The sequence below is a fragment of the Bos grunniens genome, chromosome 11 (genome assembly GCF_055505025.1).
Source record: "Bos grunniens cultivar Pamir isolate PY7600 chromosome 11, Bosgru_T2T1.0, whole genome shotgun sequence".
In the NCBI taxonomy this organism is placed as follows: domain Eukaryota; kingdom Metazoa; phylum Chordata; class Mammalia; order Artiodactyla; family Bovidae; genus Bos; species Bos grunniens.
The window spans coordinates 103,271,588-103,298,294 of record NC_141175.1 but is presented as its reverse complement, the minus strand read 5'-3'; the positions used below and the strand labels follow the sequence as shown (position 1 = coordinate 103,298,294).

Here is a 26,707-nt window from a genome sequence, read left to right as displayed (position 1 = left end):
ATATTATTCTACACAACATTTATAAAAGGACAACTTTTTAATTATTCAATTTTTAAAACCAATCTATAATGACTGTCTTGAAGTAGAGGAGTAAAACTCAAGGTTTTTAAAAATCAAAGTAAAGTGAGTATACAGCATGAATTTACGGTGAAACAGAGTGCTAACAAATAAACAAAACCTAAACCAGGGCACTGTCCTGCCTTACTGCAGTCCTAATGAGTAGTGACTATATAGAACGAGAAACTGTCTACATCGGATGAATACTATTAATGACAGGACTTTTTTTTTTTATTAAAATGGCAGGAGTACAAATAACTTGTATTAGTAAAATACAATAGTGTTCAGACTGTAATATCAACATGAAATCGAAGTCTAGGGACAGAAAAGGTAAGAGATTTCGGAGACTTTGAGGGAAATAAGGAAATATCACTAAACTTGTTACACTACATTATAGACAGCTGCCACAGGCAAAAATAAATAAATAAAATGGCAATTAAGTTGATTGCAGTATTTTAATATTTTAAAGGAAAACGTATGAAAAATACAGATTTTTAAAAAATAATCTTACATTCTTGACAGATATAGTATTACCTACCTTTCTAAAAATAGTAGGGGTAAACAATTGTAGAAAATGTATGCTAATTAATGGTACAACACTAAGGATTTAAAAACCCTGACACACGCCTACTATCCCGCTTTGGGGTCAGAGTATGGCCTGGAATTCGTGTCAGGTTGGCTCCAAAATGGAATATGGGGTCCCAGGCCAGGAGTGCTAAACTGCGCCTCTTTTGGCACAATTTGTCCAGCCATGAAAGCATAAATCACAAAGGAAAAAAAATCAGTTTTGTTAAAACACTTTGCCCTCTTTTTATAAGCTTCTTTATTTACTCCGGATAGTTAACACAACAGTCGTCAATAGTGAAGTAAGCAGATTTTACACTCACTATTACTGTATGGATAGAAAGGGCCATATACATTTTTGTGTTTATAAGTCATCTCAGATCACTGCGATATGGCACGGCACATGAAAACAGAGATTCAGAGGCACGACGTTAATAAATTCATTTAACATTGTCAAGCATTCAAAAGATAAATGCAATCATATAGCAAAAAAAATCAGTTTGAAACTTTGACCTCTCCCAAGGATGTGAAGAATCTTTCCACGTGTCAGAAATCTCGATAGCAAAGATTCCTAAAGAGAGAAAAAATTATGTAGATTAATATTTTAACTCAACGATTTTATGATGTATTAAAAAAATGTATTCTAGTGTTACTTTGGCAATACTTGGGATTTTTCTCCCCTCAGCTTCTGTGAAGGAAGTCAGATATGATGTATTTTATCACCCAGTTTCCAGAAGCTGTGAACCATCTATGTCATGCAATAATATGGACTCAACAATAAAAAGGAAGGAACTACTGACTTTATATACCTGGATGGATCTCACGGACATTGCGCTAAGAGAGAAGAGTCACTCTCACAAAATTACATCCTGTGTGTGATTCCATTTACACAACACTCTCAAAAAGACAGTATTACAGAGACAGAGAAGAAAGTAGAGTTTGCTCGGGGATAGGGAGGAGGATGGGAGGATGTCCCCATGAAAGGGTATCGTGAAGGAATGAGCTCCTTGGGGCTGATGGGACAATTCAGAACCTTGACTGCAGTGTTGTTCTATGTGTGGTATGTAAAAAAAACCCCAAAACTGCACACACACTAGCAAAAACTGAATAATGTGTATCAGCTAGTTAGCTATACCAGTGCCAATTCTGTGGTTTGTAAGACATGGCCACTGGGGAAGCTGGCGGAGGATATGTGGGACCCTCTATACTACTTTTGCATCTGCCTGTGAGACTAATCATTTCAAAATAAAGAGTAAAACAGAGCAAAACAAAACTGTTACAGCCACACAATGGAATACTATTCAGCAGTTAAAAGCAATATCCAGTAATATCTGATATATACAACCTGGATACATCTCTAATATATAAATCTAATATTTTACCCAGTGGCTGGGTAAAAGTCAGCCACTGCAGACTATATACCACATGATTCCATTTATATGGCAACCTGAAAAGACAACACTAAAGGAACAGGAAACAGACCAGCTGTTGGGAAAGTAAATTAAGCACATTAACTGTTGTCTACATGATGCTGTTCAGTTGCTAAGTTGTGTTCAACTCTTTTGACCCCCATGGATTGTAACCTGTCAGGCTCCTCTGTTCATGAGATTTTCCCAGACGAGACTACTGGAGTGCACTGCCATTTCCTTCTCCAGGGGATCTTTCCGACCCAAGCAGGATTGAACCTGCATCTCCTGCATTCACAGGTGGATTCTTTACTGCTGAGCCACCAGGGAAGCCCATGTCTAGATATTAGATGGTAGTCAAAAGGTACCATTTAAAACGAACAGCAAAAGCTTAAAAATTTTAAAAGGGATACTTTAAGGACACTATTAAAAGTATTAATAGAAAGGTAACCGTTATAATAAGATCCAAAACTTCCTGAATATCAAAAGAAATGGTTACAAGCAAAGAAGGATAACCAAATAGAGAGAGAATTAGAGCAAATATCACATAGTAAACAGTTATCATAACATAATATGACAGAGTTGAGACCAAATTTAACAGTTATATCAATAATGTTAAGGAGCTTAACTCACCTATTAAAAAAAGAAAGAATTTCAAAACGGTTCATAAAGTCAAACTCAAATCCATACTATCTAAAGAGAGAAATTTAAAATGCAGAGATTCAAAAAAAGAGATGGACAAAGATTTACCAGGCAAGTGGACCCAATAAGGAAATAGGAGTTGTAACTCTAATACCAGACAAAGTAGACGTCAAGTCCTTCCTCCTTCCAAAAAAATTAAGTGCATCAGAAAATAACACTTTGTAAAAGCCACATTCACAGTGAAGATATGACAATTCAGAATATCTATGCAACAGATAAAACAGCAAACCACCTATATAAAACAAAATTTATAGGAGATATAAGAAGAAATAAAAACATACCAATAATAGGAAATTTAAAAATGCCATTCTTAGTAAAACAAGTCAAGTGAACAAAAATTAAATGACATTATAAAAGAACAAAGTAAAATTAAAAAGGTAAATCTTCTGGATATATTACACTATACTCTGATAAGAAAGAATATATCTTCTCAAGTGTACATGGACTGTTCACAAAACTTGAACATGTAGTAAAGTATAAAGAAAACATCAGTAGTTTCCATAAAATAGAAATATTACAAATAATATACACAATAACACTGAGAATTAAAAATGAAACCAAATCAAACAAAAAACTCTTCTCACTGAAAATTAAAAGATTTTCTATCAAATACATCTTGGGTAAAAATGAAAATACAAACAAAGATTAAAGAAATTCTTAAAAATAATGATCACAAAAACACTATATATCAGAATCTATGGGATGTATTTAAAGCAGTAATCATAGAAAAATTCATAACCCTGAATATCTACATTGATAAAAGCTAAAGAATGGTAATAAATGAATTAAACTTCTAACTCAAAAACCTAGGGGGAAAAAATCAACAAAGTAAATGAAAAAATAGCACAAGGAAGGAACTAATATAAATAAAAACAGAAATTAATAAGCAGAGAAAGAAAATAGATTAAATCATTAAATCAAAATGCTGGTTCTTTGAAGCAATGAACTAAGTAAACAAACCACAGGCTAAGGTAATCAACAAACAAAAGGGAGAAGCACATATATACAAATAAGAAATGGCAACAGGGTACAACCACTGACACAGAGGAAATTTAAAAGTTTGTAAGATACTGCATTGGTTACTTCCATGCAAATAAAGCTGAAAACCTAGAGTTAAAAGCCTGGGTAATTTTTAGACAAACACATATAGCTTAAAAAGACTAATTTCCAAAGAAGAAGTAGAAAAAGTTACCAAGGAAGTACACCCCACAAAAAAAGAGCCAAGGCTCTTCAGAAATCAGATAATCCCCAACTGTGTAACTTGTTTCAAACTACAGTAAACAAAAACTTCCAAATTATTTTTTTAGAAGCAGATACAACATTGATATCTAAACTTAATAGAAAAAGCACAAAGAGATAAGTACAGGTCAATATCAGTTATGAATATTGATATACAAATCTAAAATAAATAAAATATTACCAAACACTAAGAAAATAATAGACTATGACCAATTTCTCATTTATGTCAGAAATTCAAACATGGTTCAGTAGTTGAAAAATCAATTAATGTATCCACATATTAATAATTCTAAAGAGAAAAACCATATCTTCATAGATGCTAAAAAAGTCCTTGACAAAAACAGTTTCCTAATAAAAAAATCTTGAAAAAAATAGGAATAAGTGGTATTTCCTTAATACCATAAAATATATAAACTTGAATCATAAAACTAGTATCTTAATTAACAGGAAAAAAAAAACAACAAAAAGAGGCATTCCCACTACAGGTCAGAATTAAAACAGGAATTCCACTTTTGCCACAACTATCTGTCATTATTCTGATGATACTAGCAAATGCTATTAACCAGAGAATATAATTCAAGAGATAAAAATAGGAAAAGAAGAAATAAATATCTCTTTCTGCAGATGACATGATAGTATACCTAGAAACCTCTATAGAATTAATAACGAAATTTAATGAAATAAAAGAATTTAGCAAGATAACATGCTAAAAAATTAACATGCAAAAGTAGCATCATTTGAAGATATAATATATGGAGGAAACTTCATTTATAATAGTAACAAAAAAGTAATAAAATATTCAGGAGTGAATTTTACAAGAAATATTCAAAATCTATATAAAGAAAAACTGCAAGTCATTCCTTAAAGACACAAAGCAAAATTTGAACAATGGAAAGACATCTCTTCTTCTTGGTCAGGGCATCTCAGCATAATAATGAAAAATGAAAGCAAATTGAAACAAATGAATCTACTGTTATTTTAAATGTACACCATCACCACAGTGAGGGTGAAAAAAATAATCCAAGTAATTTCTGAACACGGTATTTGACTATATGCCCTCAAGACTTTGGAAAGGTCATGTGTGGGACAGGAAGGAAGAATTGCAAATAGATTTTGAAATTTTTTCTAAGTTGGCCTGTTTATTGTAGTGACATAGATGAAGAAATCTTGAAAGTACTTTAGATAGACTCTGGGATTGAGTGAAGGAATAACTCTGTTACCGTTGTTGAGTGAGTATTTTAATGTTGACCAGGCCTCTCATTGGAGGAAAAAGGGTGTAATACAAATACAGAAAGGAAGAAGGCGAGGGAGAAACCTATGAGGATGGTTCCAACTGGAGGTAATGGTTGTTTAAAAATGTCTGTGGCAGGGAGTGGGCGGGTGGGAGGAAGGCAAGAGAGAAAGACAGGGAGGAGAAAGTGCAGGAGTGTGAATGCGTGAGACAGCTCATACTGCCTCATGAATACAGAAAAAGCAAACGGAGTAAAATTTTTATAATGCAGTAGGGATAAAAGGCATACAGATGTTCTTTGCATTGTTTTATTTTTAATTTCTTGTCAGTTTGAAATTATTTCTAAATAAAAATGTTTTTATAAAATTTCTGACATTTAGGAATATAGCTAAAATATTTCCCTTTGAAAAATTAGCCTATTACTTTCCTAGAGTATATGTATTTTTGGTGCTACAATAATTAGCCAATAGTTTGTTAATGAAAGTATATAAAAATGTATGTTACAGAAATTAAAGAAAATCAGATTTTTAAAATGTAATTTATGTAAACTTTAGATAAAACAGACATCTTTAACATATTTATATGACACTAATAATCAAAAATTTTTTTAAATGTCAACATATCCAATTATTTAATGATGTTTTAAATAGCACTATTAATGGTAGATGGTTACTGAGTTTTCTTACTCCCTCAAATATTCAGTGCTTATTGCTATTTGGTTCCCCAAAGAATGGATCCTTAAACCACTTACTCTTCTAATGATCGATCTAGGCCTCGGTCAGGAGATCGATGGTGAGTACGTTCTGGTGAGTGACATTTTGTATTTGGCTTTATTGTGGAACTCAAATGATAAGCATTACTTGAGTAATTCTGGCGGCGGAGTTCTTGCACAGCCCTCTCCCTAAAGCAAAATAGGGACACTTTAATCGAACTTTTATATCCAGCAACATTACTAACACTGTTGTAAAACTGCAGTTCAAATCATACTTTAAAATCTAATCACCATGAAATAACCAAAGTCTGTTGTTATCCCAGAAACAGTGCTTTCCAGGCTGCTGAACTTACCTTTCAAAGCGCTCCGTCCCTAGCTGTCTCTTTGTAATGTCCAAGTCAGCTTCCAGTTGCGTCACGACGTTCCTGAACTGGGCCACGTCCCTACTCTGGATGGCCCTGTGTAGAGAATGTAAATGATGGTTGATTAAAGGTAGAATACCAAAGTATTCCTAGGGTACCTGAGACCATGTTGGCCATGGTTTCTCAGCTGAAGCCAAGCAACACTCTGGCTTTTACAGATGTATCAGTGCATCTAAAATACATCAATTTCACACAAATAAAATAAATTAAAATAAAATATGCCAATTTTAGATGCAGTAAATGTGCAAGGTAGTCTACTAAAAGCCCTTTAAGCTGTCTCTGCTGCTGCTGCTGCTAAGTCACTTCAGTCGTGTCTGACTCTGTGTGACCCCATAGACGGCAGCCCACCAGGCTCCCCCGTCCCTGGGATTCTCCAGGCAAGAGTACTGGAGTGGGGTGGCATTGCCTTCAGCCCCATTCAATTAGTTAAACTTCATTCTCCCTATTTTTAGATATGGTAATACTATTATCTACCTATATTATCAATTCACTGCAGATCATTTTTACAATTTACTTCACGGTATGATGTGCATATTCCAACGCATAAAACACTGGAATTCACTAACACCATGATGAATATGCAGTGGGTGCATATATGTATATCTAATTGACCAAATACCTTATATATGTGTGAAATGAAATTTGGTATATCCAACTGTTAAAGACAAAAAATCTCTTCAATTTAACAGGCTCTTACGGCTAAACATTGCCTCCAAAACTCCGATAAACACACTACCATGAGGAAGATAATGACAGAGGTGACCGCTCTTGCCAGAACATTCTCTCCTCTCTGCTGGCTTTCAGGACTGCAATACGGACTGCTGGAGTCTAAACTCTAGAGACTAGGAACACAAGAGTTTGTCAAGCTTACTAGTTTTAGGTGACACTACTCACCAGCCAGTCTAAAACAGAGTGTACCCCCTTAAGGTGGGAGTTTTGGCATACTTCACTGAAGCAATTTCCACCTATGGCTTGAGGAAATGATCCTACAAAACTGGATCATTCTGAAGGTCCAGTCCAAAGCCCAGCTGCAGTGACTGAAAAGAGTGACTCAGTTACAGCTGCCACAACCTAAAAACAGTCTCTGAAGGAAACCAGCCCTGGTTTCACAGCCTGTGCTGTCAGGGGCTCCCACAAGTAGCCAATTCCTGAGACCATGATTCCTGTCCTTCCCCACGTCCCCTACTCAGACGGGAGGGCAGAGCTGAGGCTGGATGAAAAGGTGTTACAAGTGGGATGGATAAGAACAGAGGCTACGGGTCCCCATCAGGTTTTGTGACAGGTGGCAAAGGTGATAAAATATCTACTATGCAGGCAGGGGGGCTTCCCTGGTGGGTCAGATGGTAAAGAATCCTCTTTCAGTGCAGGAGACTGGGGTTTGATCCCTGGGTTGGGAAGATCCCCTGGAGAAGGGAATGGCAACCCACTCCAGTGTTCTTGCCTGGAGAATCCCATGGACAGAGGAGCCTGGTGGGCCGTAGTCCATTAAGTCCCAAAGAGTCAAGGCACGACTGAGCGACTAAGCACACGCAGCACACACACGCTCAGGCAGGCATTTCCATCTAATCCTCCAGTGGTGTAATAAGGTGCTAACAGTACTAGGAAGTCTTTTTTTTTTTTTTTTTTAAGTCACAATCAGTGCTCTGGGGGAAGTCTCCAGCATTCAGTGAATGCAGTAGTGCTTCCAGGTACCCAGTACACAGGCAAATACCATGTGACAAATGAAAAGACTGGGTAGCAATACCAAGCAGGTCCATAAGTAGAAAAATCCCTCTGGTTTCAGAAGTGCTTTTTTTTTTTTTTTCTAATCTGGTTATAATATTTCCCAAAGGCAATATGTTAGATCAGTAGATGTTCTATTACACCCGAAACTCCGTTGGAAAAAATCAACACAAAGAGGGTTACATTTAAATTTAGATGCATTAGAGACACATAATAGAAATAGGTCCTAAATCTTAAGACAGGTCACAACATTTTGGGTCCTCAGTTTAATTAACAGCAAACTATGACATTAAATGGTCTAAATTCCAGCTTTAAAATTCCACTAATCTATAAAGTACCGAAAACTTAAGAAACTCGACTTAATGTTATCATACTGCTAATCAACTCACATTTTGTTTTCTGCCAAACAAAGGTGTTCTTTGAGAAGCTGAATTTCAGATTCTTTTTCCTGAAGTGCTATCTGAGACTGATATTCTTTGTCTCTATTGGCCACCAGCAAAGCTTCTAGATTCTGCATGGAGATTCTCTCATTTGTCATCTGACTCCTGAGGAGTTCTATTTCAGAACGAGCAGAATCCAACTCATTCTCCATCTGCACAATGATACGAAGATGTCTATACTTATTCCCACTTGTTCACTTAACTCATGTATTATCAGAGACTCATAAAATTTCTCTGTTATGAACTGACAACCACATTTAATTTCTAGATTTGAAATTGTGTCCTTCTTAGCAGATACACGCACACACACACAGTATCACTTCCCAAGTCTCTGATAGTATCAGAAGGTTCATTAATTTAAGAGTTATTAATCCTAAATGTCAAACAATTTCCATGTCCAGCTTTGATATTTCTTATAATATATTTTGGCAAATCTGACATGGTAGTATCTGACATGGTAGTATCTGTGACTACTGCTTTGTCCCAAGTTGGGTGAGTTACAAATGCCTAACTTCCTGATGGAATGCCATCATACTCCATGGTTAAGAAAGATAAGGAGTAATCACACATTCCCTCTCTTGTATGGTCCAATGGAACACTTCACTTTTTGACGGTTATCTTGAGCCTAAAATACATTCTATAGGCCAAATGCTTCTCCAAAAGGAGGGAAACCAGACATCACTATTTAGAAAAAAATATATTCTTTATCTCATAATATACATTATAATAAATTATATATATATTTTAAAATTTAATGTAAAACTCTGAGAAAAGAAAGTTTAATAAAAATGAATTATTAGCAGAGGGGCAGGCAGGTAGGGTAAAAACTTCTTAGACTGGATACAATTAAAAATGATGTCTGACCATAGCAAAAACAAACATATCTACAGTCATTATAAACAACCAAAATTTATGAGGAAAAAAACCAGATGAAAATAAACTCAGTAAATAGTTAATATCTTACTAATAAAAGGAATATGAACTAATTCATGAGAAATATGAACTAATGATATGAACAGAAAATTTACAAAATATAGCTAGCTAATTAGTAAACATAGAGAATAATATATCTTGTATTAATAATCAAAGAAACATAACTTAAAGCAAAATGGTATTTGTAATCCAGGATTTCTTCGCCTTGACCCTACTGATCTTTTGTGCTGGGTAACTGTTTGGTATAGGGAGCTGCCCTGTGCCTTACAGGATGCTGAGCGGCATCCCTGGCCTCTACTTACTAGAAGTCTATAGCACCCCCCAACCCTGGTGTGACAATCAAAAATACCTCCAGACGTTGCTAAATATTCAGAGGAGAAAAACCTCTTTTGGTTGAACTGATGCTGCAGTTTATTAAATTGGCAAATGTCTTAATTCGTGTTGGTTAACATTAAAATAGGCAATGCTGGTGGGAATACAAAATGGAGCATCATTTTTTTGGCAGCAGCTTCATTGGGATGTAATTCACATACCATACAACTAGCCCATTTAAATGGTACAAGTCAATGGTTTTTAGTATATTGGGTTGACCAAAAAGTCTGTTTGAGTTTTTCTATAACACCTTATGGAAAAACTCAAACTTTTTGGCCAACAGAGTATTAATAGAGCTATGTGATCATACCGCATTCTCAGTTTATTGTTAGAACATTTTCATTATCCCAAAATGGAACCCAGTACACATTAGCAGTCACTCCCTTACCTCTGCCCCAGCACTAGCCCTAGGCAATAACTCATCTGTTTTCTATGATCTGCTTTATTTTGAACATTTCACATAAATGGAAACATACTCTATGTGTGTGTGTGTGTGTGTGGTCTTACATGACTGACTTCCTTCACTTAGTGTAATGTTTTCAAGAGTTCTCCATGTTTTAGCAGCTATCAATCCTTCATTACTACTACTGCCAAATAATATTGCCTTGCATAGATGCAGGAATATTAGAGTTATTTACACTTCTTAGCAATTATGAAGAATGCTGCTAAGGACAATTGTGCATCCGTTTTTACATGGAACTTCTTACAGAAGCCAACAAGACACACCGTTCTCAAATGCATCATACCTCCTAACAAGCAGTAGGCTAACAAAATAAGGAGTTCAACACAGGGTGATAATAACAGAAATGTAAACATAGCCAAAATGTTGATATTTCAATTATACTATGCAACTGTAACGTACATCCTTTTAGGATTCAGGTCCCATCTATTTCTTCAGATGCATCTCAGTCACTTGTGCATGCTACACTGGCCACTGCAAATGACTTACTGCTCACTCCAGAGTTTATTTATACCTCCATACCACTGCCTAAGCTATTCCCTCGTTCCTTTTGAGTTCAGTAGTACACCCTAGTGAACTCCTCCTCTCTGACACCCACAGGTCAATGGGAATTTCCTCTCTGAAACCTTGAGTATTTCTTATTAGTATCACATTCACCCCCAAATTATTTGTATGTCAATACCAGGAGGTCTTTGAGGGAGGGGGACTGTACCTTTTGAGCATTATATTCACATGGTAAGCATGATGGCAGGCATCAGGCACATGGTAGATAAAATCAAGTGAATTACAGTTGAAAAGAACTCAGCCAAATAGTAAATTTAGCTTAAAACAATATCATTACAATTATAATTTAGCTAGATAAACCTCAACCTCGAGGTTCTTCGCTGACTGGTATGTCAGTGTGCTTTATCATTCCTTTAACTAAAAGTAAATGCAGAGCACACAAAGGAAGAGTCTCTGTTATGGTCTTGAATGGTTTGGAACACAACAGAAATTAATATCCTGGACTTTAAACATAAAATCTAAAGTTGAAAGACATACTTTTGCTGTAGCATTTTATTTAAAAAAAAAGTTTGTTTCTATAAAATTACAAAAATTTTACACTGGTAGCATTATTAAAAGAACCATTTAAAAATGTATGACATACCATTTCTATCTCTTGATCTTTAGCAACCAGCTGTCGATTAAGAAGTTCTTTGCTGGAGTCAAGTTTAATGCACAGTTCCCTTGTGGAGGACAAATCTGCAAGGGCAGACACTTTTTCAAACTGAACCTTCTGAAGCTCCTCTTCCATCTTTACAACAGACTTGTGTAAAGTAGCAATCTGGGACTTGTAAGACCGTTCTGCATTTAAGTGCTGCAAGGACAGATTATATATTTTTTAACGTGGGAAAAACCCACAACACGGAAAACAAAGCAAGACAAATCTTTTAATGACGGTACTTTTAGATTACAAGGAATTCTCTCTCTCTCTCTTTGTTTTTTGCCTTGCCAAACAGCATGTGGGATCTTAATTCCCCAACCTGGGATCACACCCGTACCTCCGGCAGTGGAAGCATGTAGCCCTAACCATGGGACAGGGAATGGTCAAGGACATTCCATGAAATGGTAAAGGAAGGAAGTCCCTATAAAGAACTTTAGTTGATGTAGACGGTAAGAGTATGTACAAAACATTCTGGGAAAGATAAATTCCAGTTTCAAATTTTCATATACAAAATCCATGAGTAAAGTGGTCAGCTGGTCATTCTTTTTAATGTACTGAGAAACCAACTTACAAGTCTCAGCCCCAAAGCTAGTCGACATATATATATATATCTTTGTAGTTCTGTCTATATTTGCCACAGTTACAATTATTCTATAATGTAAATATTGTTGCTATTAAAGATAAAACATTAGCCACTGTTTTATTCACTATGCCTACTTCTCCATTCTTGAATGACATGCTGATATGGATCATCATATCATAAAATGACGACTGATAACTCTCTAACACTTGCTAATACCTCTGAGGGAAATAGACTGGGTAACTATAAATTAAGGATATATCCATATTATAGAAAATAAGAGCATGTTTTAAACACTGTAATGAGATTTGAGTTATATAAATGCTTTCAAATATTCAAGATAATTTCCTCCCCCCTCCTTTTTTTTTTCAGCAAAAGTTCTTATGTAAGTGCACTGCCACCTACAGAGAAGTATTTGCTATTATATGAGGCTAAGAGAACTAAGAGGCAAGCAAAGAAACTTTTCCGCTTTTATAAGTGTTTTCACAAGTACAACGCACAAAAAATTGCTCCTGGAATAAGTTATTTAGCCAAAATTCACTCCTCTCTTTCTCCTTCCCTTCCTCCCTCACTCATACAATTACTCACACATTCTTCAAACAAACTTCTATCCATCCATCCACCCGACTCAGCCACCTGTCCATCCATTCCATACATACTTCTTGTGCATATTCTATGGTCCAACGATGTGCCTAGATGCATAGCCAATGGTAATGGTCTTTGTTCTCATGAGGCTTCCAGACTATGGGGGGATCATGGTCAATAAAATAATCATAAAGATGAATATGTAGATACAGATTAGGCAAACATTTCTAGAGAAAAAAACTGTAACACAGGGAAGCGACCTAGACTGAGAGGATCGGGGAAGTCAAGAAAGCCTTCTCTGAGTCAATGACACTTGAACTGAGATCTGAAAAGCAAATGGATACACAATGTGTGAGGGGAAGGTGGCTTTTCAAATTGGAGGATGCCAAGTGTGAAGCAAGAGCAGAGAGAAGGCTCCTATGTCTCGAGCTCAGAGACCACGGCAAAGAGTGAAAAGAGACACAGGTGAAAGCACACACAAATTACAAAACAGAGCCTGGTAACCCAGGTATCAATAAAATTTAGGTCTTTACTTCCACTGAAAGATCTTACAGAGGAGGTTATGTGATCAGTTTTATGTTTTGAAAAGAATATATGGAATGTTTCAGGTTCTAGTAAAATTGCTGATTAAGCTAAGAGGAAAATCTTCTGGATAAAATAGAATAAAAAATTATTTTTGCAATTTATAGCTGAACTTGTAGGTAAGAAAGAGAAATTTTCACATGCCAAAAACAAAGAAAATGAGTCAAGGTCAGCTGGTAACAAATGTGCCAAAGCTGGGGGCAAAGTTTGAGCCCGTGAAAGTGAAAAGTTCTTAATGATCACCCTGATGGTTCATTGTTCAGTTGGGAAGTCGTGGCTGACTCTGCAACCCCATGGACTATAGCACACCAGGCTTCCCTGTCCTTTATCATCTCCTGGACTTTGCTCAGATTCATGTCCATTAAGTCGGTGATGCTATCTAACCATCTCATCTTCCGCCACCCTCTTCTCCTTTTGCCTTCAACCTTTCCAAGCATCAGGGTCTTTTCCAATGAGTCAGCTCTTTGCATTAGGTGGCCAAAGTATTGGACCTTCAGCCTCAGTCCTTCCAATGAATATTCAGGATTGATTGCCTTGAGGATTGACTGGTTTGATCTCCTTGCAGTCCAAGGGACTCTCAAGAGTCTTCTCCAGCACAATTTGAAAGCATCAATTCTTTAGCACTCAGCCTTCTTTATGGTCCACATCTCATCCATACATGACTATGGGAAAAACCATAGCTTTGATTATTCAGAGCTTTGTTGGAAAAGTGATGTCTTTGCTTTTTAATGTGCTGTCTAGATTTGTCATAGCTTTTCTTCCAAGTAGCAACCATCTTTGAATTTCATGGCTGCAGTCACTGTCCACAGTGATTTTGGAACCAAATAAAATAAAATCTGCCACTGTTTCCATTTTTTCCCACTCTATTTGTCATGAAGTGATGGGACTGGATGCCATGATCTCAGTTTTTTGAAAGTTGAGTTTTAAGTCAGCTTTTTCACTCTCCTCTTTCATCCTCATTAAGAAACTCTTTAATATGGAACACCTTGGACTGGGCATTTAAAAGAGAATCTGGAAGGGTCACATCTTAGGGGTGAGGCTAAACTAGTCTTACAGGAAAGGCTACTTAAGATCTGCCCTACCAAAGCTTAAAAACAATCTTGAAAGTATTAGTTAATATTCAAGTAATTTAAGAGCCTGCCAAAACAAATTCAATACTCCCTAAAGGAAGACAACAAAATCTAATATTCAACAAAGTAAAATCCACAACGTCCAGCATTCAGTTTAAATATATATATATGAGACATGTATGTGTATATATATATATATATATATATATATAAGACATGAGATACAGGAAGTGATCCACAAGCATCAAAATTAGTTGATGTAGACAGATGCAAAATGAAAAAAGGTTATATTAGCAGACAAGGGCCTTAAAACAGCTATTATCTAGACAAGAGGGATTAACAGGGTCTGAATTACCCTATTACCAAAAACAACTAGAAAAATGAACAAAATATAGGAGGGAAAATCTGTTTTCAGACAACAGATGAAAGGTAGCACAGAACTATGATCGCTGGGAAGGAAAACAAATAGGGCAAACCAGATACCCCACGTCCAAGGTTAGGAGCGGCAGCTGTGCTTTGCTGGACCAGCCATGTGGAGATACCCCATGTCCAAGGTCAGTGAAACCCCAGTAAGACAGTAAGTGCTGGAGAGGCTGTGAGGAGATACCCCACATCCAAGGGCAAAGGAGAAGCTCCAGCAAGATGGTAGGAGGGACGAATTCGTGGTTAGAATCAAACCCCATTCCCGCCAGAGACACTCAGAGGGATCAAACCAACCTTGTGTGCACCAGGACCCAGGGACCCCACAGAGACTGAGACAGAACTGAGCATCTCCTGTGGAGGTACAAGTCAGCAGTGGTCTGCTGCAGGGACAGGGGCTCTGGGTGCAGAAGACTTGGGTATGTCATAAGCCCTCTTGGAGGAGGTCACCATTATCCCCACCACAGAGCTGCTAGAACTTACACAGGACTGGGAAACAGACTCTTGGAGGGCACAAACAGAACCTTGTGCACACCAGTACACAGGAGAAAGGAGCAGTGACCCCACAGAGGACTGTCCCGGACTAGCTTGTGGGTGTCTGGGAGTCTCTGGTGGAGGCATGGGTCAGTGGTGGCCTGCTGCAGGGTTGGGGGCACTGAGTGTAGCAGTACATGCATGGGATCTTTTGAGGGAGGGCACCATTATCTTCATTAACTCCACCATAGTTTCAGTTCACTTCAGTTCAGTCGCTCAGTTGTGTCTGACTCTTTGCGACCCCATGAATCACAGCACGCCAGGCCTCCCTGTCCATCACCAACTCCCGGAGTTCACTCAAACTCAAGTCCATCCAGTTGGTGATGCCATCCAGCCATCTCATCCTCTGTCATCCCCTTTTCCTCCTGGTCCCAATCCCTCCCAGCATCAGAGTCTTTTCCAATGAGTCAACTCTTCGCATGAGGTGGCCAAAGTACTGGAGTTTCAGCTTTAGCATCATTCCTTCCAAAGAAGAGCCAGGGCTGATCTCTGTTAGAATGGACTGGTTGGATCTCCTTGCAGGCTGAGGGACTCTCAGGAGTCTTCTCCAACACCATAGTTCAAAAGCATCAATTCTTCAGCGCTCAGCTTTTTTCAGTCCAATTCTCACATCCATACATGACCACTGGGAAAACCATAGCCTTGACTAGACGGACCTTTGTTGGCAAAGTAATGTTTCTGCTTTCGAATATGCTATCTAGGTTGGTCATAACTTTTCTTCCAAGGAGTAAGCGTCTTTGAATTTCATGGCTGCAATCACCATCTGCAGTGATTTTGGAGCGCAAAAAATAAAGTCTGACGCTGTTTCCACTGTTTCCCTGTCTATTTGCCATGAAGTGATGGGACCAGATGCCATGATCTTCATTTTCTGAATGTTGAGCTTTAAGCCAACTTTTTCACTCTCCTCTTTCACTTTCATCAAGAGGCTTTTTAGTTCCTCTTCACTTTCTGTCATAAGGGTGGTGTCATCTGTGTATCTGAGGTTATTGAATATTTCTCCCGGCAATCTTGATTCCAGCTTGTGCTTCATCCAGCCCAGCATTTCTCATCATGTACTCTGCATATAAGTTAAATAAGCAGGGTGACAATATACAGCCTTGACGTACTCCTTTTCCTATTTGGAACCAGTCTGTTGTTCTATGTCCAGTTCTCACTGTAGCTTCCTGACCTGCATATAGGTTTCTCAAGAGGCAGGTCAGGTGGTCTAGTATTCCCATCTCTTTCAGAATTTTCCACAGTTTATTGAGATCCACACAGTCAAAGGCTTTTGCATAGTCAGTAAAGCAGAAATAGATGTTTTTCTGGTACTCTCTTGCTTTTTCAATGATCCAGCAGATGTTGGCAATTTGATCTCTGGTTCCTCTGCCTTTTCTAAAACCAGCTTGAACATCTGGAAGTTCACAGTTCACATATTGCTGAAGCCTGGCTTGGAGAATTAGGGGCATTACTTTACTAGCATGTGAGATGAGTACAATTGAGCGGTAGTTTGAGCATTCTTTGGCATTGCCTTTCTTTGGGATTGGAATGAAAACTGACCTTTTCCAGTCCTGTGACCACTGCTGAGTTTTCCAAATTTGCTGGCATATTGAATGCAGCACTTTCACAGCATCACCTTTCAGGATTTGAAATAGTTCAACTGGAATTCCATCACCTCCACTAGCTTTGTTCGTAGTGATGCTTCCTAAGGCCCACTTGACTTCACATTCCAGGATGTCTGGCTCTAGGTCAGTGATCACACCATCGTGATTATCTGGGTCGTGAAGATCTTTTTTGTACAGTTCTTCTGTGTATTCTTGCCACCTCTTCTTAATATCTTCTGCTTTCTGTTAGGTCCATACCATTTCTGTCCAAAGATCGAGTCCATCTTTGCATGAAATGTTCCCTTGGGATCTCTAATTTTCTTGAAGAGATCTCTAGTCTTCCCCATTCTGTTGTTTTCCTCTATTTCTTTGCATTGCTCATAGTTTGGCCCCAGGTAAACAGCAGGGAGGGAACACAGCTCCACCCATTCAACAGAATATTGGATTAAAGATTTACTGAGCATGGCCCCACCCATCAGAACAAGACCCAGTTTCCCTCTCAGTCAGTCTCTCCCATCAGGAAGCTTCCATAAGCCTCTTATCCTTCTCCATCAGAGGGCAGACAGACTGAAAACCACAATCACAGAAAATGAACCAATCTAATCACATGGACCACAGCCTTGTCTAATTCAATGAAACTTTGAGCCATGCCGTGTGGGGCCACCCAAGACAGATGCATCATGGTGGAGAGGTCTGACAGAATGCGGTCCACTGGAGAAGGGAATGGCAAACCACTTCAGTATTCTTGCCTTGAGAACCCCATGAACAGTATGAAAAGGCAAAAAGATAGGACACTGAAAGATGAACTTCCCAGGTCGGTAGGTGCCCAATATGCTACTGGAGATCAGTGGAGAAATAACTCCAGAGAGAATGAAGAGACAGAGCCAAAGCAAAAACAACACTCAGTTGTGGATATGACTGGTGATGGAAGCAAGGTCCAATGCTGTAAAGAGCACTAATACATAGGAACCTGGAATGTTAGGTCCATGAATCAAGGCAAATTGGAAGTGGTCAAACAGGAGATGGCAAGGGTGAACATTGACATTTTAGGAATCAGCAAACTAAACTGGACTGCGATGGGTGAATTTAACTCAGATGACAATTATATCGACTACTGTGGGCAAGAATCCCTTAGAAGAAATGGTGTAGCTATCATGGTCAACAAAACAGTCCGAAATGCAGTACTTGGATGCAATCTCAAAAACGACAGAATGATCTCTGTTCATTTCCAAAGCAAACCATTCAATATCATGGTAATACAAGCCTATGCCCCAACCAGTAATGCTGAAGAAGCTGAAGTTGAGAGGTTCTATGAAGACCTACAAAACCTTCTACAACTAACACCCAAAAAATATGTCCTTTTCATTATAGGAGACTGGAATGCAAAAGTAGGAAGTCAAGAAACACCTGGAGTAACAGGCAAATTTGGCCTTGGAGTACAGAATGAAGCAGGACAAAGGCTAATAGTGTTTTGCCAAGAGAACACACTGGTCATAGCAAACACCCTCTTCCAACAACACAAGAGAAGACTCTACACATAGACATCACCAGATGGTCAACACCAAAATCAGATTGATTATATTCTTTGCAGCCAAAGATGGAGAAGCTCTATATAGTCAGCAAAAACAAGACCGGGAGCTGACTGTGGCTCAGATCATGAGCTCCTTACTGCCAAATTCAGACTTAAATTGAAGAAAGTAGGGAAAACCACTAGACCATTCAGGTATGACCTAAATCAAATCCCTAACAATTATACAGTGGAAGCAACAAATAGATTCAAGGACTAGATGCTAGTAAAGTAATGCCCCTAATTCTCCAAGCCAGGCTTCAGCAATACGTGAACTGTGAACTTCCAGATGTTCAAGCTGGTTTTAGAAAAAGGCAGAGGAACCAGAGATCAAATTGCCAACATCCTCTGGATCATAAAAAAAGCCAGAAAGTTCCAGAAAGACATCTATTTCTGCTTTATTGACTATGCAAAAGCCTTTGACTGTGTGGATCACAATAAACTGTGGAAAATTCTGAAAGAGATGGGAATACCAGACCACCTGACCTATCTCCTGAGAAATCTGTACACATGTCAGGAAGCAACAGTTAGAACTGGACATGGAACAACAGACTGGTTCCAAATAGGAAAAGGAGTACGTCAAGGCTGTATATTGTCACCCTGCTTGTTTAACTTCTATGCAGAGTACATCATGAGAAACACTGGGATGCATGAAGCACAAGCTGGAATCAAGGTTGCTGAGAGAAATATCAATAACCTCAGATACACAGATGACACCACCCTTATGGCAGAAAGTGAAGAGGAACTAAAGAACCTCTTGATGAAAGTGAAAGTGGAGAGTGAAACAGTTGGCTTAAAGCTCAACATTCAGAAAACGAAGATCATGGCATCTGGTCCCATCACTTCATGGCAAATAGACAGGGAAACAGTGGAAACAGTGACAGACTTTATTTTGGGGGGCTCCAAAATCACTGCAGATGGTGACTGCAGCCATGAAATTAAAAGATGCCTACTCCTTGGAAGAAAAGTTATGACCAACCTAGACAGCATATTAAAAAGCAGAGACATTACTTTGCCAACAAAGGTCTATGTAGTCAAGGCTATAATTTTTCCAGTAGTCATGTATGGATGGGAGAGTTGGACTTTAAAGATAGCTGAGCACTGAAGAATTGATGCTTTTGATCTATGGTGTTGGAGAAGACTCTTGAGATTCCCTTGGACTGCAAGGAGATCCAACCAGTCTATCCTAAAGGAAATCAAACCTGGAATATCCATTGGAAGGACTGATGTTGAAGCTGAAGCTCCAATACTTTGGCCACCTGATGCGAAGACCTGACTCACTGGAAAAGATCCTGATGTTGGAAAAGATTGAAGGCAGGAGGAGAAGGGGATAACAGAGGATCAGATGGTTGGATGTCATCACCAACTCAATGGTCATAAGTTTGGGTCAATTCTGGGAGTTGGTGATAGACAGGGAGGCCTGATGTGCTGCAGTCCATGGGGTCGCAAAGAGTCAGACACGACTGAGGGAATGAACTGAACTGAATTGATGGTGGTCATTGGCTTCCCTTTTGGCTTGGATGGTAAAGAACCTGCCTGCAATGCAGGAGACCCAGGTTCAATCCCTGGGTTGTGTTTTTAGTAGATTTTCCTTGGAAGAAACGTTGAAAAAAGATTTTCAAATAAGTAACATAACATACGTAAGAAACTCATATCTACACAAATAAATGAAGGACATTAGAGACAAAATGAATGAAGGTAAAATAAGATCTTTTATTTTTCTTATTTTTAACTAATTTACTAGATAACAGTGGGTTCAACACAATAGAAATAATTTATTCAGTGGTTATAGATCATGGATAAGTAAAATGATGGACAGTAATGTTATGAAGGATGGGAGAGAGGAATTTCAAATACAACGTTAAAGACACCTGCACTATTCGCGGAGTCATATAGTGCTATTTAAAAATGCAGACGTAGTCATAAGTGTATACTGAAAATTGTAGGGTAACCACTTAAAAAGTTTTAAAAAAAGAAGTATATTGATATGTTAATTTAGGAGATAAAATATAATCATAAAAGATGCTTAACTAAAACCAGAAAAGCAATAAATGAGGGAAAGAAAAAAATAAACATAAAACAAGGGCAATGAATAGAAAACAGTCACAAATAGGATAATTATTAACCCAGCTATATCCATAATCATTGCAAATATGAATGGACTTATATATACAGAGTGTCAGAATGGGGAAAAAACAAAAGTCAACTATATGTATTTACAAGAAACTCACTTTAATATAAAGATGCAAACACAAATCAAAGGAAGGCTGGAGTAGTTAGACGAATTTCAAACAAAGCTGATTCAGAGCAAGGGCACTTACCAGAGATAAAGAGGAGACAATAAATAATGATAAAAAGCTTAATTCACCAAACATAACAACCCATAGCGTGTATGCACCTAACAACACAATATGTCAACACACATAAAGGAAGAAAAGCCAGCATGGCAAGGGGAGACACCAGAGCCCACAGCTACGGCTGGGGACACGGCACGCCCCCAGCAGGAAGCGGCCCACCTCGCAGGCAGAGAACGAGTAAGGACGCGGCTGAGCTGGCAGCACCAATCGCTGGGTCTGACAGGCCTAGGAACTTCATGCAACAACAGCAGAATACACATTCTTCTAAAGCTCATGTGGAATATTCTCTAAGTAGACTTACATATGGGCTACGAAACATACATTAACAATTTTTAAAAAGATTTTCTTTGATGTGGACCGTTTTGAAAGTCTTTATTGAACTTGTGAGAATATTGATGCTTTTTTTTAATGCTTTAGTTTTTTGGCTCTGAGCCATGTGGGATCTGAGCTCCTGGAACAGAGACTGAGTCCACACTCCCTGCACTTTGGAAGGCGAAGTCCCAACCACTGGACTGCCAGGAAAGTCCCAGCCTAACAAATTTTTAAAAATATAAATCATACTAAGTATGCTCTCCAACCGCAGTGAAATTGAACTGGAAATCAATAACAGAAAGATAACTGGAAAATCCCCAAATATGTGGAAATTAAGCAACACACTTCTAAGTAACACATGGCTCAGAAAAGAAATTTCAAGAGAAATATTTTGATATTTTAACTAAAGTAAAATATAACTTATCAAAATTAGTGGCATGCAGTGAAAGCAGTAGTTAAAGGAAATCTGTAGCAGTGACTGCATTTATTAGAAAAGAAGAAAGATCTAAAGTCAATAATCTAAGCTTCCACCTTAGGAAACTGGAAAAAGAAGCAGACTGAAAGGACGGAGAAGAAAAGAAAAAAATAAGAGAAGAAATCTGTGAAATTTAAAACAGGAAGTTAAAACTGGACAGCTACATGTAAAATAATAAAATTAGAACACCATAGACAAAAGTAAACTCAAGATGGATTAAAGACCTAAATGTAAGGCCAGATACTATAAAACTCTTGGTGGAAAACATAGAACACCCTTTGACATAAATTACAGCAAGATCTTTTTCAATCCACCTCCTAGAATAGTAAAAATAAAAACAAAAGTAAACAAGTAGTACCTAAATAAACTTAAAAGCTTTTGTACAGCAACGGAAACCATGAACAAAACAAAAAGACAACCCTCAGAATGGGAGGAAACACTTGCAAACGAAGCAACCAACAAAGGATTAATCTCCAAAATATAGAAGTTCATGCAGCTCAATATAAAAAAAAAGCCAATTAACCCAATCAAAAAATGGGTGGAAGATCTAAATAGACATTTTCCCAAAGAAGACATATAGATGGCTTAAAAGCACATGAAAAAGATGTTCAACATCACTAATTATTAGGGAGATGCATATCAAAACTACAATGAGGTATCACCTCAGACCTGTCAGAATAGCCATCATCAAAAAAATCTATAAGCAATAAATGTTGTAGAGAGTGTGGAGAAAAAGGAGCCCTCCTACACAGTTGGTGGGAATGTCTCAATAAATTGGTACAGCCACTATGAAAAACAGTTTGGGTGTTCCTTTAAAAACTAAAAATAGAGCTACCATATGATCCAGCAATCCCACTCCTGGGCATATATCCAGATAAAATCATAATTCCAAAAGATACATGCACCCCAGAGTTTACTGCAGCACTATTTATAATAACCAGGACATGGAAGCAACCTAAATGTCCACTGACAGAGGGATGGACAAAGAAGATGTGGTACATACATTACAATGGAATACTACTCAGCTATAAAGAAGAACACATTTGAGTTAGTTCTAATGAGGTGGATGAACCTAGAGCCTATTATAGAGCAAAGTAAGTCAGAAAGAGAAAAATATATATTAACATACATATGTGGAATCTGAAAAAAAAAATTGGTATAGACAATCTTATTTACAAAGCAGAAACAGAGACACAGATGTAAAGAAAAAAACATATGTACCAAGGGGGAAAAGGGGGAGATAGGATGAACTGGGAGATTTGGATTGGCACATATATACTATTGATACCATGTATAAAATAGATGACTAATGAGAACCTCCTGTACAGCACAGGGAACTCTACTCAATGCTCTGTGGTGACCTGAATGGGAAGGAAATCTGGAAAAGAGGGGATCTATGTATACATACAGCTGATTCACTTTGCTGTACAGTAGAAAGTAACATAACACTGTTAAGTAGCTATACCCTAATAAATTTTTTTAAAAAACAACAACCCCCCCAAAACTCAAGGTACACAAAACATTATACATCATTTGTGGGTGATCGGTATGTAGATAAAGTACAAATATATTCAAGAGAGTTATACAACTGACATGAAAGTTCTACACACCAACCACAAGAGCGGGGGAGGAAAAGGATGCGAGCTGGGTCTGCAATGTTTTGTTTCTTTAAATAAAGACACTTTATTTAAATGATAAATATATTCTTTATAAATATGGCAAAATGTTAGCGTTCTTCAACCTTGGATGTGGGCTTATAGGCCCTTTTATATTACTTTTGGGGAGGCCACTGTTTTTGTATGCTTGAAATATTTTCTAATTTTTTAAAATGCTAAAGATTATTCTATTAATAGTTGCAGGTTAGGTAAGAGATTAGAGAACCAGTGTGGAGAACAGTTAACAGACAGACTACAAAGTCTACTTAGACAACCTAAGTGTTTGTTATATACTTAATTTATGGAAAGGCAAACAAAACTCTTTTAAATATGATGCAGGATGTACAACAAGCATATTTTCCCAAACTTACCTGCTCGACCTCTCTATTGAGGGCATCTACTTTTTCTTTTAACCTGTTCCCCTCTGCCTCAGCAGTGATTAGTTCTAATTTGAGGGTATTGTTATCTGCCTCTGCTTGACGGGCCTTATTTTCCCAATTTTCAGCATCTTCATTGGCTTTTCGGAGTTGGTCCATCATTTGCCTGTTCTCAGATTCCTAAAAAGCAAATCTTAGGTGTTACTTTAAAAGAGTAAAATGTTAAGCATATGATGCAAATTAAACATTATTTGCCAAGTCACTAGGAATTTACTTGTCAAGAGGACCATCTACAGCATAACCTCAAGGAATCCTGTCTACACTCTCAGTTTAGAAATTGGTCAATCACTAATTAACAAAAGGGAACGGGCCCAGGATCTGCCCCGGTTCCTGAGTCACACACACTCTAGTAAGGTTATGGTTTTACTCTTATCTTCCAGACCTCAATGAATATGTTTTTACATTTGCTTTTGTTTAAACAAAACTCCTTACTGCCTCTTTTCCCTATATATCTGCTTGCTGACTACTTGCTAGTCTGGTTTCTGAGTTTCTGCCTTGACCTGACCTTTTGTATCTATGTATTCTGGTGTTCTGGCTGCTCTTGGGTGGTATTGTGACTACAGAGCTTCTGACCGCTTGCATATCTTAAGCATCAGCTTCTGATAATTCTCTGGGTTTGGTGTATTTCCTATCTGGTTCCTGCTTTTCATTCATAACCCAAGCCTTAATCTTCTCCATCATAGGCTGTTGTTCTATGATTCACTTTTGCTCTCTGTTCTAACAACTTGCCTGAAGTTGCTCAGAAGTAAAATATGAAACTATGCTGATAAACACTATTCATACATATACATTCAAGTATATACTGGGCGTACAATGAGAAACACATTGTTAGACCCTATAGACTGACTAAAGTAGGAGCTTATTTCTAAAAGAAAACAATCAGCTCCACAAACAATATACTATGTTGAGTAATAATCATGAAGCTACTTTTAAAAAATATATTTAAAAAAAATTATTTTAATAGTATGGTTTGACTAACTCATTCTAAAAACTTATTTATAATTCTGGTAATTAATTAAAAAGACTCTAGATCTCCAGTACTTTGGCTACCTCATGCGAAGAGTTGACTCACTGGAAAAGACTCTGATGCTGGGAGGGATTGAGGGCAGGAGGAGAAGGGGACGACAGAGGATGAGATGGCTGGATGGCATCACCAACTCAACAGACATGAGTCTGAGTGAACTCCGGGAGTTGGTGATGGACAGGGAGGCCTGGCGTGCTGCGATTCATAGGGTCGCAAAGAGTTGGACACGACAGAGCACCTGAACTGAACTGAACTGAGATCTTTTTCTCTCCTACTTGTTAGTAAACAGTTCAGAAACACTGGGCTAAATTTACTGCCAAAATTACAATAAACAACACCTCTAACTGTACAAGACTTTCAAATCAAGATTTAAGTTCTCACAAATATGATTAATCATGAGATTGGTTGAAATTCGGTTAATATCGCCACCTTGTGGTCTCATGGTACCTTGACCAATAAGAAGGATCTGTGCCAAGTCTGTTGATTAACAAGTTAACATACTAATCTACTGTATTGGCTTTTAAGATTCAGATATTCCCAATGTGCCAATAGGAATCAGATGTGTGTTTCCTATTACTGTACTAAAAATAACAGTTGTGTACAGAGTATGTACTTGGGAGGTACATGGTACAGTATACATAAATTGGATTTTACTCACATCAATTTTTACCCTCTTTAACTTTCTGTAGCACTTACTGTATATCAATCTTTTAAAACTGCCCTACAGCTTTATGTCAACTGGTTACTAACAGAGAAATGGAGAAGAGAGTCATTGCCCTCTGGCCCTAAGAAATAGATGGTCCCACAACAGAGTGATCAATTCTGATTGGCTACACAATCAGGTGAAGCCTCTTTGTCAAAGGTTTGTAATTGTCAATTACCATTTCCAAATATAAGTGAGCCCATGTTGACTCTGGCCCTTTGTCCTCCATCCAGTTAGGAGGGTTCTACTTATCTAAAATGGCTAAGTGGCAAAACAAAAGGGGTGCATTCTTGAGTTACCTTTCTGGATATTGGTGACCTTCTAAACATACAGTTAACACAAAACTGTCAACATTAGAATATTCTGTGCACTAAAGAAATGCACTTGATGCAGCCATTCCTATGAGTGCAATCAATCAATAGCTCTCGTGAAAATAAATATTTTCAAAGGGAAAATAAATATATACGTACTTCAGACTTTAATATATTCTTCAGTTTATTAACCTCCAGATTAGTGTCTTGAACTTTCTGCTTAATGTCACTAAGTTCATTATGAGTATCATTCAATTTTTTAGACAGTGCCTATGAGAAAAAGACAGATTTTACAAAAAAACTAAAAATTGTTCTGCATCAAAACCACCATAAATATTTACAAGATGATAACTAAAATTAATATACTTAATACATAAATCTCATATAAAGATGAGAAAACACAGGAGTCCAAACAGCAAGTGGACAAAGAATCCAAACACAATTCACAAAAAAGGAGCCACAAATGGATAATACTTAAAGTTAAAATTTACTAGCAATCAAAGATATGGCAAGGAATGTACATTTTTATGTACTGTTGGAATAAATGTAAATTTGAGGAAAGCAAATCTGTGATCTTCTACCTGGTGATGTATTAAGAGACATTTTTAAAAGCTCATAAAAACAAGAAAGACAAATATGTTGCTTTTTGTTAAAGGTAAGAGATGGATACATGGGTATTCACTATACTCACGTCCACTCAGAAGGTTTCTTAATTTTGAAATGACACCATAAGCATTTGATTCCATTTGAAAGCAAATCTATAAAATCTAATGAAAAAGAATGTCTACCGAGGAATTATTTGCTATGTGACAATATTCATTCATTAGGTGAATGATGCAATAAATAACAGTATCCACCTAGTGGTAAAACCACATAGAATATTATGCATCCATGAAAAATGTTTGGAAAATTTTTTAATAACAGAGAAAAATGTTAATGCATATTTGAAAAAATCAGGATTTAACACTAAAAACATCTCAATTTGTTTAAAATCATGGTATTGAGCAAGAAATTATTTTAAGGTTTCTGTTTTCCAAATCTTCTATGATAT

The 26,707-nt window shown here is 37.4% G+C and overlaps 1 protein-coding gene across 34 annotated transcripts in view; it reads right to left on the bottom strand.

Annotated features, from left to right (window-relative positions):
- Nucleotides 1-865: 865 nt before the first annotated feature.
- The window catches only part of TSGA10 (testis specific 10), a 92,990-nt gene continuing 67,148 nt past the window's right edge, over nt 866-26,707 (bottom strand). For 31 of the 34 annotated variants that reach the window (XR_015137395.1, XM_086328016.1, XM_086327995.1 and 28 more), the window contains 7 exons: nt 25,816-25,926; nt 23,553-23,738; nt 11,408-11,617; nt 8,445-8,647; nt 6,265-6,369; nt 5,951-6,100; nt 866-1,192 (listed from right to left, as the gene is read on the bottom strand). Coding sequence is in view for 30 of the 34 variants with exons in the window: in XM_086328016.1 (XP_086184142.1) it covers nt 1,168-1,192; nt 5,951-6,100; nt 6,265-6,369; nt 8,445-8,647; nt 11,408-11,617; nt 23,553-23,738; nt 25,816-25,926 (990 nt within the window). In the remaining 4 variants the exon portion in view is untranslated. The remainder of the gene's footprint in view (nt 1,193-5,950; nt 6,101-6,264; nt 6,370-8,444; nt 8,648-11,407; nt 11,618-23,552; nt 23,739-25,815; nt 25,927-26,707) is intronic. The other 3 variants (XR_015137392.1, XR_015137393.1, XR_015137394.1) reach the window with 1 other exon arrangement.